General features: G+C 38.2%; 1 protein-coding gene across 1 annotated transcript in view; it reads right to left on the reverse strand.

The window, feature by feature from the left end:
* LOC145764561 (uncharacterized) overlaps positions 1–13,944 on the reverse strand; it is a 47,886-nt gene that overhangs the window by 21,913 nt on the left and 12,029 nt on the right. The window contains exons 3-9 of the mRNA XM_082576186.1: positions 8,972–9,234; positions 8,351–8,517; positions 3,471–3,666; positions 2,808–2,930; positions 2,515–2,598; positions 1,280–1,429; positions 102–263 (exon numbers count right to left, since the gene is read on the reverse strand). Of these exons, the coding sequence (XP_082432312.1) occupies positions 102–263; positions 1,280–1,429; positions 2,515–2,598; positions 2,808–2,930; positions 3,471–3,666; positions 8,351–8,517; positions 8,972–9,234 (1,145 nt within the window). The remainder of the gene's footprint in view (positions 1–101; positions 264–1,279; positions 1,430–2,514; positions 2,599–2,807; positions 2,931–3,470; positions 3,667–8,350; positions 8,518–8,971; positions 9,235–13,944) is intronic.

Here is a 13,944-nt window from a genome sequence, read left to right on the forward strand (position 1 = left end):
TTAATGAAACGCTGAATTTATCATCAAACCCACTGAAAACATTGTGTCTAAAGTTTACTTTCACTCCCATAAATATTGTTGTATAGTAATTTTTTTCTCACCCAGTTCGCATTCGTCAATATCCTCCAAGCAATTGACCCCGGTGTAACCCTGGGGGCAATTGCAAATGGCGGCTCCAGTGACTGGGTTCGTGTTGCAAGTAGCCTCGGCGGCACACGGCGGAGGGGTGGAAAGGCACGCGTCGTCCAACTGGCACAGAATTCCTGAAAAAATAACAATTTCGGTTTGATGAACGTGTGTTCCGTACAAACTAACGTTAGAAACTGCAGCAGATACAGTATATTGTGAGAACATGTCTGCCATGTTAAATTTAGGTGTGCAAAAATGGATCTTATCGGCTGTTTTCATCATCAAACAGCTTATTATTAATTCTTATTATCTGCATCGTCTTGCTCTTTTACAAACATTTAAATCATGTAAAAAATTTGAAACAAATCTCAAGAAAAAAATTTGTTGATTTTTGCGTGAATGACACGCGGTGGAAAGAAAATCAAACTGAGGCGAAAAAACGCCATTTTTTGTTTCTGAAAATCAACAGCATTGATCAAAAACGTCAAAATTGACGCTAGAAAAGAGATCTTTCATCATCACACAGCAGAAGACCAGGAAATGTTAAAGCAGTCATCACGCCATAAAACCTAATCAAGGAAATTGGAATTGAGAAACATTCTGCGTAAGAGTCCCCTATAGGAAATTGCTGGTTTCCTTAAGATCACCAAACGTTGCATAGTCAAGCGCACGTGACAGAAACCAAGGCTATTTGCAATGACTTCCTAAAATAACAAGACTGGAAATCGGATTTTGAAATAGGCCTCATTGAGCAGAAACGCTGACGCAAATTGTTTCAATTGAGAGATTTTCTTGTTTGTCGACGTTGGATAAACGCAAAACGGTGCCTTTTGGCGGTAGAACAAGTAATTTCGTAGGCAAAACGTATGACTTGTAAAAGGTTGTACATCATGACGTCATTTTGCAAGCAAACCACAAAAAGTTTACAACAACAAAAACAAATTGATTCGACGTATTCCAGAAAAACAAAAATCGAGCTTTTTCACATTCATTCAACTCTTAATCAACAATTTGTCAAGTCGTATGTGTCGTTTCTTTATCCAATGTGTTCAGGCCATCCACACCCTACCAAGGCTCGACAAACATCTAAGCGCTAGTATTATGCCAAGGTCAATAGTTGGTGGAAGCTTTAAAATTGTTAGGTTTTTACCTGATTTGCCTGTCGAGCAAATGCATGAGAACGTGCCAACCTCATCCACGCACGTCGAGCCGTAAAAGCAGGGGAAGTCTTGGCAGTCGTCGACGTTCACGTTGCAATGCGTACCCTCCCAACCATTCACGCAAGTGCACTGGAAGGTGCCTGTCAATCAAAACACTTCGAGTGTGAAGTCATTATTATCGCAGATAATTTAGAAGGAGCACTACGAGAGGACGAAATCTGGTAGCCATCTGGATGCAAATCTATTGTCTTCAGCATGAGGGTCAGTGTGGATGAAAACACCGGTCCGTGTGACCTGACGCATACAACTGTGTCAAATCAACACGCTTTCGTTTCTGTTTGACTAAAAGGCAAGAAACAAGTAATCAGAAACTTCGCCATTCTTTTGCATCATATATGAAAGCAACAAGATCACTGTCACATGACTTGAATAGTGCAAGGGATAACAACGGTCCATTGTATCTCTATTTCAAAGCACAATGGCTTGACCTGGGCCCAATGACAGTCAATCATTAAAAGGGGGTTTTAATCGTGTTGAGATGAGCCAAGGTTGTGGAAAGAACTCCGCTAGATGCAAAAACATTTGTCAAAAAGACTAGATGTTGTGAGGTAAAGCAAGAAATTGTCGCTTGTGCAATGAAGTGGTTCAATCTACGTTTATTCAATGTTTCAGGACAGACAGTCAATTTCGTCTTTGGAGTATTTTTAGAGTTTCTGTTGATTACCAAAACAATGCTGACCGCAAGAATAGATAACATTCCCGATGCTTTCTCTAATCAACGTCGATTTTGAGTAGACAGGTAACGAATGAAAGAAAAAGTACGATTATTATATTATATTCGCTCCAAATCACCATTACGTGATAATTTGAAAGTCAGCTATCCTACAAACTTCCCAAAGCACAAGGGTTGTCAGGTTTCAACATCTGGCAACGCGGAACCTTCGTAACTGGTTCCTTCACAAATGCAAACTTTGATGGGAAAAAATACTCCGAAAATCGGGAAAAAACTCTATCCTCCATAAAAAGCGATCTTTTTTGTTGCGCGTTTTTCAGACCAAGAACTGCAAATTTTGGCACCGATTTATCAAAACGGTCTCTAAGCTAGCAAACCAGACCTTTTTACATTGATTCAGCGTCTGCAGATCTTTAGATCAGCGTTTCCTCAATGGTTTTAAATGTTCAATCAACCAATGTAAAAAGGAGTAACTCCTGACTGGGATCTTACCAGCGCTGTTATAACAAGTTGCTCCATTCAAACATGTGTTTGGGTCCAAAGTGCATTCATCTACATCTTCTTCACAAGTTGAACCTAAAAACAACATATTCGAACGTCAACGTGAGAAAAATTAACACAAGAAATACTGCAAATGCATGGGGTTTTTTTCAACCTCAAAACTAAAAAAATTAAGAAATATAAGGAAAATGGAACATACACTTGTGCCACAAAAAATATAATCCAAAAACATGTTTTAACGTGAAATAAACGTGCAAGAGACAAGTTTTACGCCAACACACTACCTGTCCACCCGGAAGTGCATGTGCAAAAGTAGTTGTTCGCCCCATCTGTACATGTGGCCCCATTTTTGCACGGGCCACTGGCGCAATCATCGATATTGGTTGAACAATCTGCCCCTTGAAATCCTGCGTAGGCGAAAACAAGTTGAATGAATAAAAAATTGTACACCGTGTTTAAGAGATGTAATATTTACAGCACATTACCTCTTGAAAGTAATAGACGTCCCCAATCATAATAACTGTTACTTCATTTTAACTGAGCAAAAGTTACTGTTGTAACTGCGCTTCGATAAATTTTGATAAAAATTTATAAATTAGGCCTACAGAACATTATCATCAAAGAAATTTAAACTCACGCATGTATTGTATTCTATTAAAATTGAATATAACGTCAGTGGTCGTTCACTACAGCAGCACAACTACAACAGTTGGCCGCCTCTTTGTATTCATAATGATAAATGAGCGCATACTTTGTACATTAAAGAAAAATGCAACTAGTTAACTCTACAAAGCTCAACTTCTGGATGTTGGTCCTAACTATGCTTGACATCAACAAGCAACATGAGCACAAAAAGTCTAAAATAATAATTGGATTACTAACAAAACTTTTATTTGTAATGCACTAAAAAGTAACTATAAAAAACACATGATTTTCACGCGACTGACCAGGGTTGCAGGCGCAATCGTAAACCGTAGCGGACAAGTCGGTGCAAATGCCGTTTGAATTGCACGGATTGGAACTGCAAGGAGTAGTGCTGCCACCGGATCTTGAGTATTGAGTTTGGAGGTTGCAGTTAGGTTCTGAGAAGTCGGAGGAGCAGCAGACGTAGGATCCCAATAGATTCACACAGCTCTTGCCCTCCTGAAAACAATAAAAAATCTTGATATTTGAGCTAAAGTCATTGTGTACCGGCGTCGATTACTTTTTAGTGCATTGCTTGGTACAGCATTTGTCTTGTATTGAGTGTCATAACTGCATCTTGATTTTGTGATGCTACCATTTACAATTACAACTTGTGATTGTTTAGCTTATTTGGCTATGAAGTGCGGAGCATGCGATAAACTGTATGTAGATGACAGTTGCAGTGAAATTGCGTAACATCTAACTGTTGTCAAGCGTTGATTGATATTATTCTGTTATCGATTTTACGAAACTATATATTTTAATTTTAACCACGTCTGAGTGCAGATTAAAAACGAAACAGAAAACAATAAACAAAACATCAGAATGTGTGGCACGGTTTAATCCGTCCGTCACAACTGTCCTATTTTTAACTTTTCCCTTTTGAAAACAAAATATTTCTTTGTTCAATTCGCTATTTTGCGGCATGCGCATGTTCAAATAAATGTCAACTGCCAACATAAACCCAAAATTAAACACATGCCACCAAAAATTGTGATCAAAGCTTACAAAAAAACCCAAAAAGCAAATAACAGTCATCTAACCACACATAGAAATCACTGTTTCTGTCATTCCGCAATTTTGAAGGCAAAACACACACACACGCAGAAGATTCTGTATCCCAGCAACTATACACCAAACCATCAATTTAGTTAATCAACCAGTTATAAGAAACTTGTCCCAAAGGCAAGCAATTTGACACGCAGAAGAAAGGTTTTTTATCTCGAAAAATATTGATTCGATGATTGGTTTTTGGTAATAAGACGTTGCTATATCAACTTTCTTTCATTTAAACTAACGTGTTATTATTGTATTCCTTGGGTCCCGATTCGTAAACCAATGCAAGTGCAACTTAAAACATCAGAAAGAATTAGTATTCGTCAATGCACTTCAAAATTGAATTCAAAGGCATAACTGAGTTTCATAACCTCTATCCAACAAACACACACCCATGATTCTAATCTAAGACAAAATAAATGTGGCCAAATAATTCCCAGATAACAAATCAGTGCTTTTTGCTTTGATCCAACAACTGAAGACGTTGAAATGACACAAAAGATGGTTTAACGATCATAAATTACAAAATTCAACATTGAGAGGTAAATGTATGCTTTATTGAGTGCTGTGGCAGACATGGATTTAAACCGATTCATAACAGAAAAAAATCTGAGTACTGGAAATTCGATCAATTTTTAGACAAAAACTAAAATCACAAATAGTAGAAGCTAGCGCAAATGATCTTAAAAAATAACTCTTAAGCGAAACTTTAGAAATCTTAACCTTCGGATATAAAGAACAGTGGTTGTTAGTTCTTTTTTTTTTCACTCGCGAGCGTTACAAGTGCCAAAGAGCAGTATTCATTGTTTAATCGCTCTTAGACCTCTTCGAACAACTTTCCCACGCCAACCGTTCGACGTGCATGCGAATGAAATTAATGACACGCGTGTGCGTGAGCAGGTCGCGCGCAACTCAAGCGTAAATGCTAAAAACAGGCGAAGAGCGTGGATTAGGATAGGGTCTTCATCAATATGTAATATGCTGTAATATCGCAGTGAAATCTTTTGGTAAGTCCATTTTTGACGTAAAAAGACACTACATCAACATAGATGTGGTTGATTCAGTCGACTTAATCGGCCATGTGGTAGTTGAACCTCGCACTTTCTACAATGTTTCTCGAAAGGCATCTGTCGCGCATGAAGAGACATATAAAAATGATAGAAGCCGCAAAGAATCCTTGCTAACTAGGTCTGTTTCTTTTCAAATCCTGAGAAGATGGTGCAAACATTAACCACGCATTCCGTATCGTAAGCTTTCCTTGCGCTGATAAAGGGATGTTGTGTAGGTTCAAGGTGAACAGAACACAGCATAGTTACTAAGCGGCGGCAGATTTCAGAACTGTGTCGGGCTTTCTTGGTAGGCGTGACAAGTTACCCGCTTGTAAAAAGATACCGCTGCCCAACAAAACGTGTCTGTAAGCCTACAATAGAATTCGGTGAACGTAATCGTTTCATGTGACATTGCTTCAACGAATGATGTCATTGAATCGATATCCAAATGACAAATCTTTGTTTTAATTGTTCTTAAAAGGCAATTCTAAGCAAACAAAATCATGTTAAAACAATAAAAAAATTATGCTTTAACTACAAAAAGTCTGAAATTGATATTAATTTTTGTTGTATCTTAATTCGAATCACTAAAATGGAGAATCTCACAAACCATCCCTAGATGCCACGAAGGCGGGTGAGGTTGAATCACAAGCCTAAATCATATCAACAACGCTCAATTGCTCAATTTTACGTTTGGATATGAGGATATGGCGTATTTTAACAAGAGCATTAGTTTGACCTAAAACTGGCTTTTATGAAAATTCTTTAGTTACAGTTCAACGGAAATTTTGGTGCTGTCCAATCTGGACTTCAACCAGTGGCGTATCAAAATGGTATCGCGCCCAACTATTTTGTTTCATCATCTAAAACCGATTTTCACTAACTTGATCTTTAATTACAGATAACACTTGGTTGACAATAACAACACACGGCGATTAACTATGAGCCGGTTGTAAGTGAACAGTTTCAAAGACGCTTTTTTGTTTTCTTAATTCGCAACAAGCGGTTTTATTGCAGATCTAAATCATAAAAAGAAGCCAAGTGCTTCTGAGCAATTATCCAATCTCAGCTTGTTGTGCAGTTCTTTCTACGTCTGTTTCAATGAAAAACAACAACATACCAACAAAAGAGATGACAATTTTCAAGCACTGAAGTTTTATACATAGGTTTTGTAAATTGCTGTTGTAAACCTATTAGCAATGTGCTAGAAATGCAGTATACACGTCAAAGTATTTAGTCTCAAAAAGAATGTGTGAAGGACCGCACGCAGTAAATCAACACATAAGAAGTTTTCTTAACTGTGTATCTACTGAAACCAATGGAGAAACATTTTCTGAAATAATAGCTGTTATTGTTGGAGTTTTAAAATCTTTGGAAACGACTCTTAGCAGAAAAGACAATACAAAGATGTTCCTCAATTTGAAACCTTGGTAATGCTAAAATAAGAATTAACTAAAAAATAAACTTTACGTCGCAGACGCAGATTACTAATTTCTCACACTGCATGTCGTCATGAAAATCATCATGAAAGTCGACGAACGTGTGCTCGAGCCAATTATCAGATAACAGGTGACTATTGACCCAACACAGTTTGGATTTATGCCACAATGTCGGACTAGAGATGCTATATTTATTCTGAGACAACCTCAGAAAAAGTAAAAATATCATGAAGCAATATGAAGTAATAATATCATGAAGCGAAAAGACCTGTACTTCATTTTTGTTGACCTGGAGAAAGCGTTTGATCGTGTGCCGATGGAGGTGCTGTGAAGAGACAATGAGGCTGGTTGGTGTTGAGGAATGGATTGTTCATAATGTTCAGTCAGACCATGTATAGTTCAGCAAAATCTAGCGTCCGAATGAATGGTAGTCATAGCGCTGAGTTTGATGTCATGGTTGGAGTGCACCAGAGGTCAGTTTTGAGCCTTTTGCTATTTTTGATTGCCATGGAAGCTCTATCTCGTGAATTTCGCACAGGATACCCTCATGAATTGCTTTATGCTGATCATCTAGTCATAGTTACTGACTCGCTTCTGGAACTGGAACAAGAATTTACTGCTTGGAAGATCGCAGGGACAAGATCGGTCTGGAGTCACATGGACTTCGTGTTAACATGAAAAAGACCAAGCCCCTACTACATAGTAATTGTAATGTTAACTGTCTGAAGAAGGACATCGGAAAATTCCCATGCGGTGTATGTGGACGAGGCGTTGGGAGTAATTCGATAATCTGCACCATCTGCAAAAGTTGGGTTCATCATACATGCCCTGGACCACTGGTGTTAGTGGCAAGCTTACAGAGGATCCCAACTATATGTGCAAGAGATGTTGTGGTAAAACTCCGTTTTTAGAAAATATCATAACGCACTTGAAATTGGGTGAAGATCAGTATGAACCCCTTAATGCCTTCTGCTATCTTGGCGATATGATTAGGCAGTCAGATGGATGTAAATTAAAGGACATTTGTGTACAACATGTGCGTCAGAAGTATAATGCTTTTTGCCAGTGAGACATGCTCAGTCATTGCGGAGGACATCAAGCGTTTGAGCCTGCCATAATGACAACGCTATGGTGAGGTGGATATACTCAAAGCGACTGGTGGACAGAGTATTAAGTGAAAAACTGAAAAGAAGGCTTGGCATCCACTGGGTAGAAGAGGTCGTACATGGAAGAGACTCCGTTGGTATGGCCACGTAGGAATGTAAAATGACTCTTGACCTAAGAAGGCTCAATCGCTGGAAGTAAAAGGGCGTAATCCATGTGGACGACCAAAGAAGAGGTGGTGCGATAACGCGCGGAGTGACCTCTGAAAGGGGGACCTTGTGGCAGTCAATGTTCAAAATAGGAGTACGTGGAAAGCCGTCATGAAGCCGGATCGAAATTTGCTCACGTCCAACCCTAGCAATACGAGGAACGAAAGACGTAAAAGCGTGCACTAACTAACTAACTAATTTTCTAAGGATTTTGCACCGCCAAGTGATAGACTAAGCAACCTCTAGAAATCAAACAACAATCGCACAACGACTGTTCGACTCTTACCCCGCATCTGCCGGGTTCCTTTGAGCATTCGTTCACATCGGTTTTGCAAGTAGCTCCAGACCAATTGTCAGTGCATAGGCACTCGTGCTCCGTCTCCTTGTTGATGCACGTGCCGCCATGCAAGCAAGGATCGTTGGAGCAATAGTCCACTTTATCGCAGTCAGGCCCTGAAACATCAAAAAAATGAAGAGATGTTAAAGACATACAGAAACATGAGAAAATGTTACCTGGACATATGAAATACTGTATATCTATCGTTAGCATTTGAAATCTTACCAGCGTGTATGGATGAAAACTTAACCGAACTCTAACGGAAGTTTTTTTTCTGCTAAGCATCCAATAATAAGACACATTAATATTATCTGGCATTTTTTTAACCAATTTAATTTGACAGAAAACAGCCCACTTTTTATTATATTGTGTTCGAACGGTTTTATTTGTCACAAGCTTGTTCGTGGGCATTGCTGTGTGTGTTCAACATTAATTTGAGCAGTGAACGAGTAAAAATAAGATTTAAACCAGGTACCATTGAGCTAAAATCATAATCATTACCACTCCGCTGTGCTCACATACGTACACACCACAGCCATGCTGGAACTGAGCGCTTTCTCGTTAACTTACCGGTGAAGCCATCATCACATTTACACAGTATAATGCCGGATTCTCTTTTGCATTTTCCGCGTTCACATCTTCCGCAGGATAACACATGCTCGCACGATCTCCCGTAAAATCCTTGTGGACATCTGCATGTCCACGTCAGGGAGTGATCAGTTGGATTTTCAAAATACGTCACACAAGTGCCTTGGTTCTGGCATTCACTCGGGTAGCAAAGGCGACTTTTGTCTTTAACATTACATGTTCGGTCTCCATACGGTTTGTCGCATCTGAAAGCAAAAACATATTTTGAACATTGATAAACGACCGAACAGCAAAATCCGTCATTTTTACGTTGATTCAACGTCTGTGAACGTTGTTATCTTGGGAATTGCTTTGAAAACGTTATTTCCAAGTCAGATTATGACTGACATGCATAGCAAACTCTTTGATTTCTATTCTGTAAAATCTACAAAGTATGACTGTGCACCTAAAGACTCTATCCCAGGTCCAAACTACTCCATTGTTGAAGTTGAATAGCGTTGTAACGTGGCGTTGTGAAAATTGAACTGAGTATAAGCTTAAAAGTTTTAACAAATTAATACCGTACTCTCTTATTTATAATGTTATTTTAGCCAAAACAACAAAAGTCATCAAGAATCACCCAATGGTACGTATCTTGAGCCTTACGGATGTAAAATAACGTTCGAATAACAGCAGCATACTGGTTCTTACAATAAACAAAAGCTCTGAAAGGGTCGAGGAGAATCGTTTGCCGCGTAGCCTAAGCAAAGGACGGCGTGATCACTGACTCATTTCACCGCTTTTCAAAATGGAGTGACAAATCACAGGCTTTCAACATACTTCAACTCTGACGTCAAAAGAGCGAAGATGGCTTTTACCCAGCGTAAATTTGACGTTAATGAACAATGTGAAGACAAAAAAACATTAACAACAGTGGAAGTCATGGTTGGTTGATATTTAGTCATAGTTTGCTTGACTACGTTCTGAACTATCCGTTCCGAATGACTGCAGATTGCGAGCGACGAAAAATGGTGAATCGGACAAGAAAATACAATTGGCGAAGTGGACGCTCATACAAAGACAAATACTCTGACCAATATTGGCTGATATTCGTATTATGATATTTCATATTTGCTGCAGTTTTTTAATTTACGACATCCCTCAAAACGATATCAAGATGTCAGTTGACAAGTAAGAAAGGTTAAATGAAAAACCATAGCTAATCATAAACAGATCGACGAAGCACTTCAGTTTTTGAGATGTAGGTTTTCAACAGAGTGCTGTCAAAAGTTTAATTACAAAAACAAAAAGGACCAACAAGATTTAAGAAGCTGTCAAGTGGGTATTGAAAACAGTTTATTGACAAAACCTTTTTCATACTGAAACAATCTACCAGAAAACATTAAAATTCCCATGGTAAACGATTAGTATTGGACGGTTGCTCTGATTCCCCAAACCACACAGTTCTCAACCAACGGAATTCTTCTTTGCGTTGATTTTATGTCAGAAAATATGATATCAACGCGACATAACTGACTAAGATAATGACTCAACCCCAGGGAAAAGTTCATCACAAATCAATTGGACTCCGTTCAACAAAAATCGCGATGAAAATAAAGAACTTTCAAAAACACATTGTGCGAACCAATTCTTGACATACAAGGCACAAGCAGAGCAGATGGGGAATATATCAGTTACAATCTTCACCGACCTCCATGGATCGTGCCTGCTACTGCCATGGTACAACTCAGCATTTCAAACACCGATTAGTTTGACAACACATTTGCTCCGTTGCTTATTTCAAGTTCCTCTTTGTCAAACTCACGTTGACTTGCATGGTTGCATATTGTTTCCTGGACAGCCAAATCGGTCATTTTTAAATGTAAAATGGCGGATTTTGTTGTCTGGATTGATACCATACATTGCATGTGATTTGATCATGCAATTTCATTTATGTGAACGACATAGGAAGATTCTAGTAACCGAATAATGAAACGTCAGAAGACTCCCATTTTCACACTCAACGGCAGCGGCAGCAACTATCATTCATACAATTGCTTGTGTTGCAAACAATTTGTCTTAACTTTCTGAAAGCTTAAATGAATTTCAAATTATGACTTATCAGCCCAACGTTGCAGTAAATCAGCAACTAACCAGTTTGCTATCGAGTGCAAAATTTACATTATCTTGGCTTAACATAAACGTTGAAGAAGTGTTCAACAACATCGGAACTCTATATCATGATGAATATCCACAAAACAGCAGACAATTTGTTATTATATCCCTGAGCAGATCATTTGCCAAACTGTATAAAGAACATATCAAGTAAGCAAATCACTCAGGTTGGAAAAGTTGTATAATTTATTGATAAAGCTGTAGCAAGGTTGTAGTAGATTCGTATAGTGAGCACGTCTCATATGCGGTGCTTTTGGCGCTTCAACCAGTGTTTAAAAATATCGTCATATTTGTGGACTACATTTTTAAACTGTGGTTAAGGTCATAAAGGCTGTCCAAAGAACAACGACTTTTCACATTTTGGACTTTGGCTAGCTGGTAGTTAAGCAGTAGAATCTCGTTTTCAGTAGAAACAAAAGCCGTTGCGTTAAAGTGTGTCCTATGCACAACAACACAGGTGGTAAACGTGCTTGCTGCGAATCAGCGTTTAGACATGCGAGCGAGATGAGATAACGTTGATTGAACGCAGTGAATAATTCATTAATCGTCTGTTAGGATTGTTAAGTCGCAAATATTGAAAGCTTTAACCTGAAACTGAAGTAATGTGTCAAGAATATTCAGAACGTTGAGAAGATTTTTCAGATTTATGCGAAAGTCTGTCGACGACACCACATACTGGGAATAAAGCCAGCAGAAGATTTAAGTGCAAGTTTGCGCATTCAAGTCAAGACCGTTTAAAAATTCTGATCATCCGCATCATTTATTTTGGTTATTTTCATTAACAATAGCTATTCACATCAACAATGGCATCCTAAAGTTCCCATCATTTTTGTATTGTGTTTGACAAAAATTTCTATCATGACTCCTCAACATTTCTGTTAGGTCATCAATTACATTTGCATCATGATCCATTGGTTCGGGTTCGAAGCGTGTTTTTTTCTAATTCTAAACCTGAAAGAGAGAATAGACTTTTGAACTGATTTCCTACGACCAACCTGAAGTTGCGGTTTATCTTCTAATGATATTATTATGATTACTTCAAACAAAGTACATGGGTGAGGTTGAAGACCAACTTTCAAACCTTTGACGTTGTTTTGAGGTTGATAGATGTCAAAACAGCGTGAACAAAAAGATTAAAAAACTAGCTTCTCCAATCTAGCAAAATTATCTTTAGCTCATATGTTTTGTGTGTAAGTAAACAGTCTGCATACGTCAATTGTTGCTTGTCTGAGGAAAATTTCATCGTTTTTGTAGTTTAAAATTTTTATAAAAATTGATAAAAATAGAAAGATTTTAACCGAATCGGGTTTTACCAGTTATTCAAACAACGCACCAACAAAGTAAACCATAACCGTGCAAGTACTCTCGATACGAAACAAAGTAACATTTCTAAAATTACAATTACACGTTTGCTAGTATGCGTGCGGTTTTCCGATAGCTTCAATATCGCCGAAGTTAAAACAATGTGAATTCAAATAATAATCAATGTGAAGGGAGAAAAATACAATATAAACCGACATTTCCTGACTTTATGGCAGACTAACTTGATGACAAGCTATTTTTTACATGAGTTGAATACCGAATAGTTTGGATATTCATCAGGATTTGACTGCGGAAATGCGAGGGATTGTGCAGAGTTGTTGTCATTCAGTTTTCACACAAATTCAAACAATCGGTTGGCTTCGTTCTTTCCAATGAATTTCATCGACTTTATTTTGTAAAACGTGCAAATAATGTGAACAGTATAAATGAATGTGAATACCTTTGCAGATTCCATACCCCGGCCCAAACGAAGGTATTTAATATGTTAATCCTTGTTTTATTAGATACAAAATGAGGCTGCTCACCAGGCATCCACCGCAAATATATATTATTTTTTGCGTTACACAGGGTTTCCCAAACTGTGGTCGGCGGACCATTGGTGATCCGCGACGACTGCACCGGTGGTCCGTGGCGATATCAAAAGAAATTAAAAAGTCACACATATACGTTGTACAGTACGTACCCTGTTAAAGATAATTGTCGCAGTTCTTTACAACTTAAATGATTTCGAAAGCTTTTGCTATCAAGTTTCGTAAATCTTACTTGTTGCACCTTCGTTGCAGTTAAAAAGTTGTTTACGAAAAATTCTCGAACATTTTACTTACTAGTGGTCCGTGGCCCAAAAAGTCTCACAAATAGTGGTCCGTTGCCCAAAAAAGTTTGGGAAACCCTCCAATACGAGATGTTTATTTCCAATATTGTGTCAGTCAGCAATACACCGACTTGTTTTAGTGTTTCTTTCGTTACAACGATTTCGCGTGACAGAACAAGAGACAACACCAGTTGCATTAACGACTATTTCTCACGGTATAAGCAAGCATTAACACACTCTTCAGCGTGGCGTCAACGTGGAACATGATGGTCTAAAGATGCAAACACAGAAATTATGTCGCGATTTGTAAATTTCCTTATTTTTCGATTGATTTGATGTCTAGCAACATCAATTCAATGTGAGGATAATGAAAATATTGGTGGGATAATGCTTTTGTAGGTCGACATTCACAAAATGAATAAAGTTGTGATTCTTAAATATCCCACACCAACACGTTTTTTTTTTAAACTTGTTGATTTTAGCGCCAAAGACAGGGCAGTATGAATAACAAAAGTAATTTCTTTTGTGTTACCAAAGGATAAACGCGACCCAGCGTGTGGTTTCAGATTTGTCTAGTGCTGCTGCCAAATTTGAGCTATTTTCAATAACTTGACATTCAAAAGCGTTGCAACGTTGAAAAGTTAGCGAGTTTTGTCTGCTCAAAAGC

Source organism: Aplidium turbinatum, chromosome 2 (assembly GCF_918807975.1).
Source record: "Aplidium turbinatum chromosome 2, kaAplTurb1.1, whole genome shotgun sequence".
In the NCBI taxonomy this organism is placed as follows: Eukaryota; Metazoa; Chordata; class Ascidiacea; order Aplousobranchia; family Polyclinidae; genus Aplidium; species Aplidium turbinatum.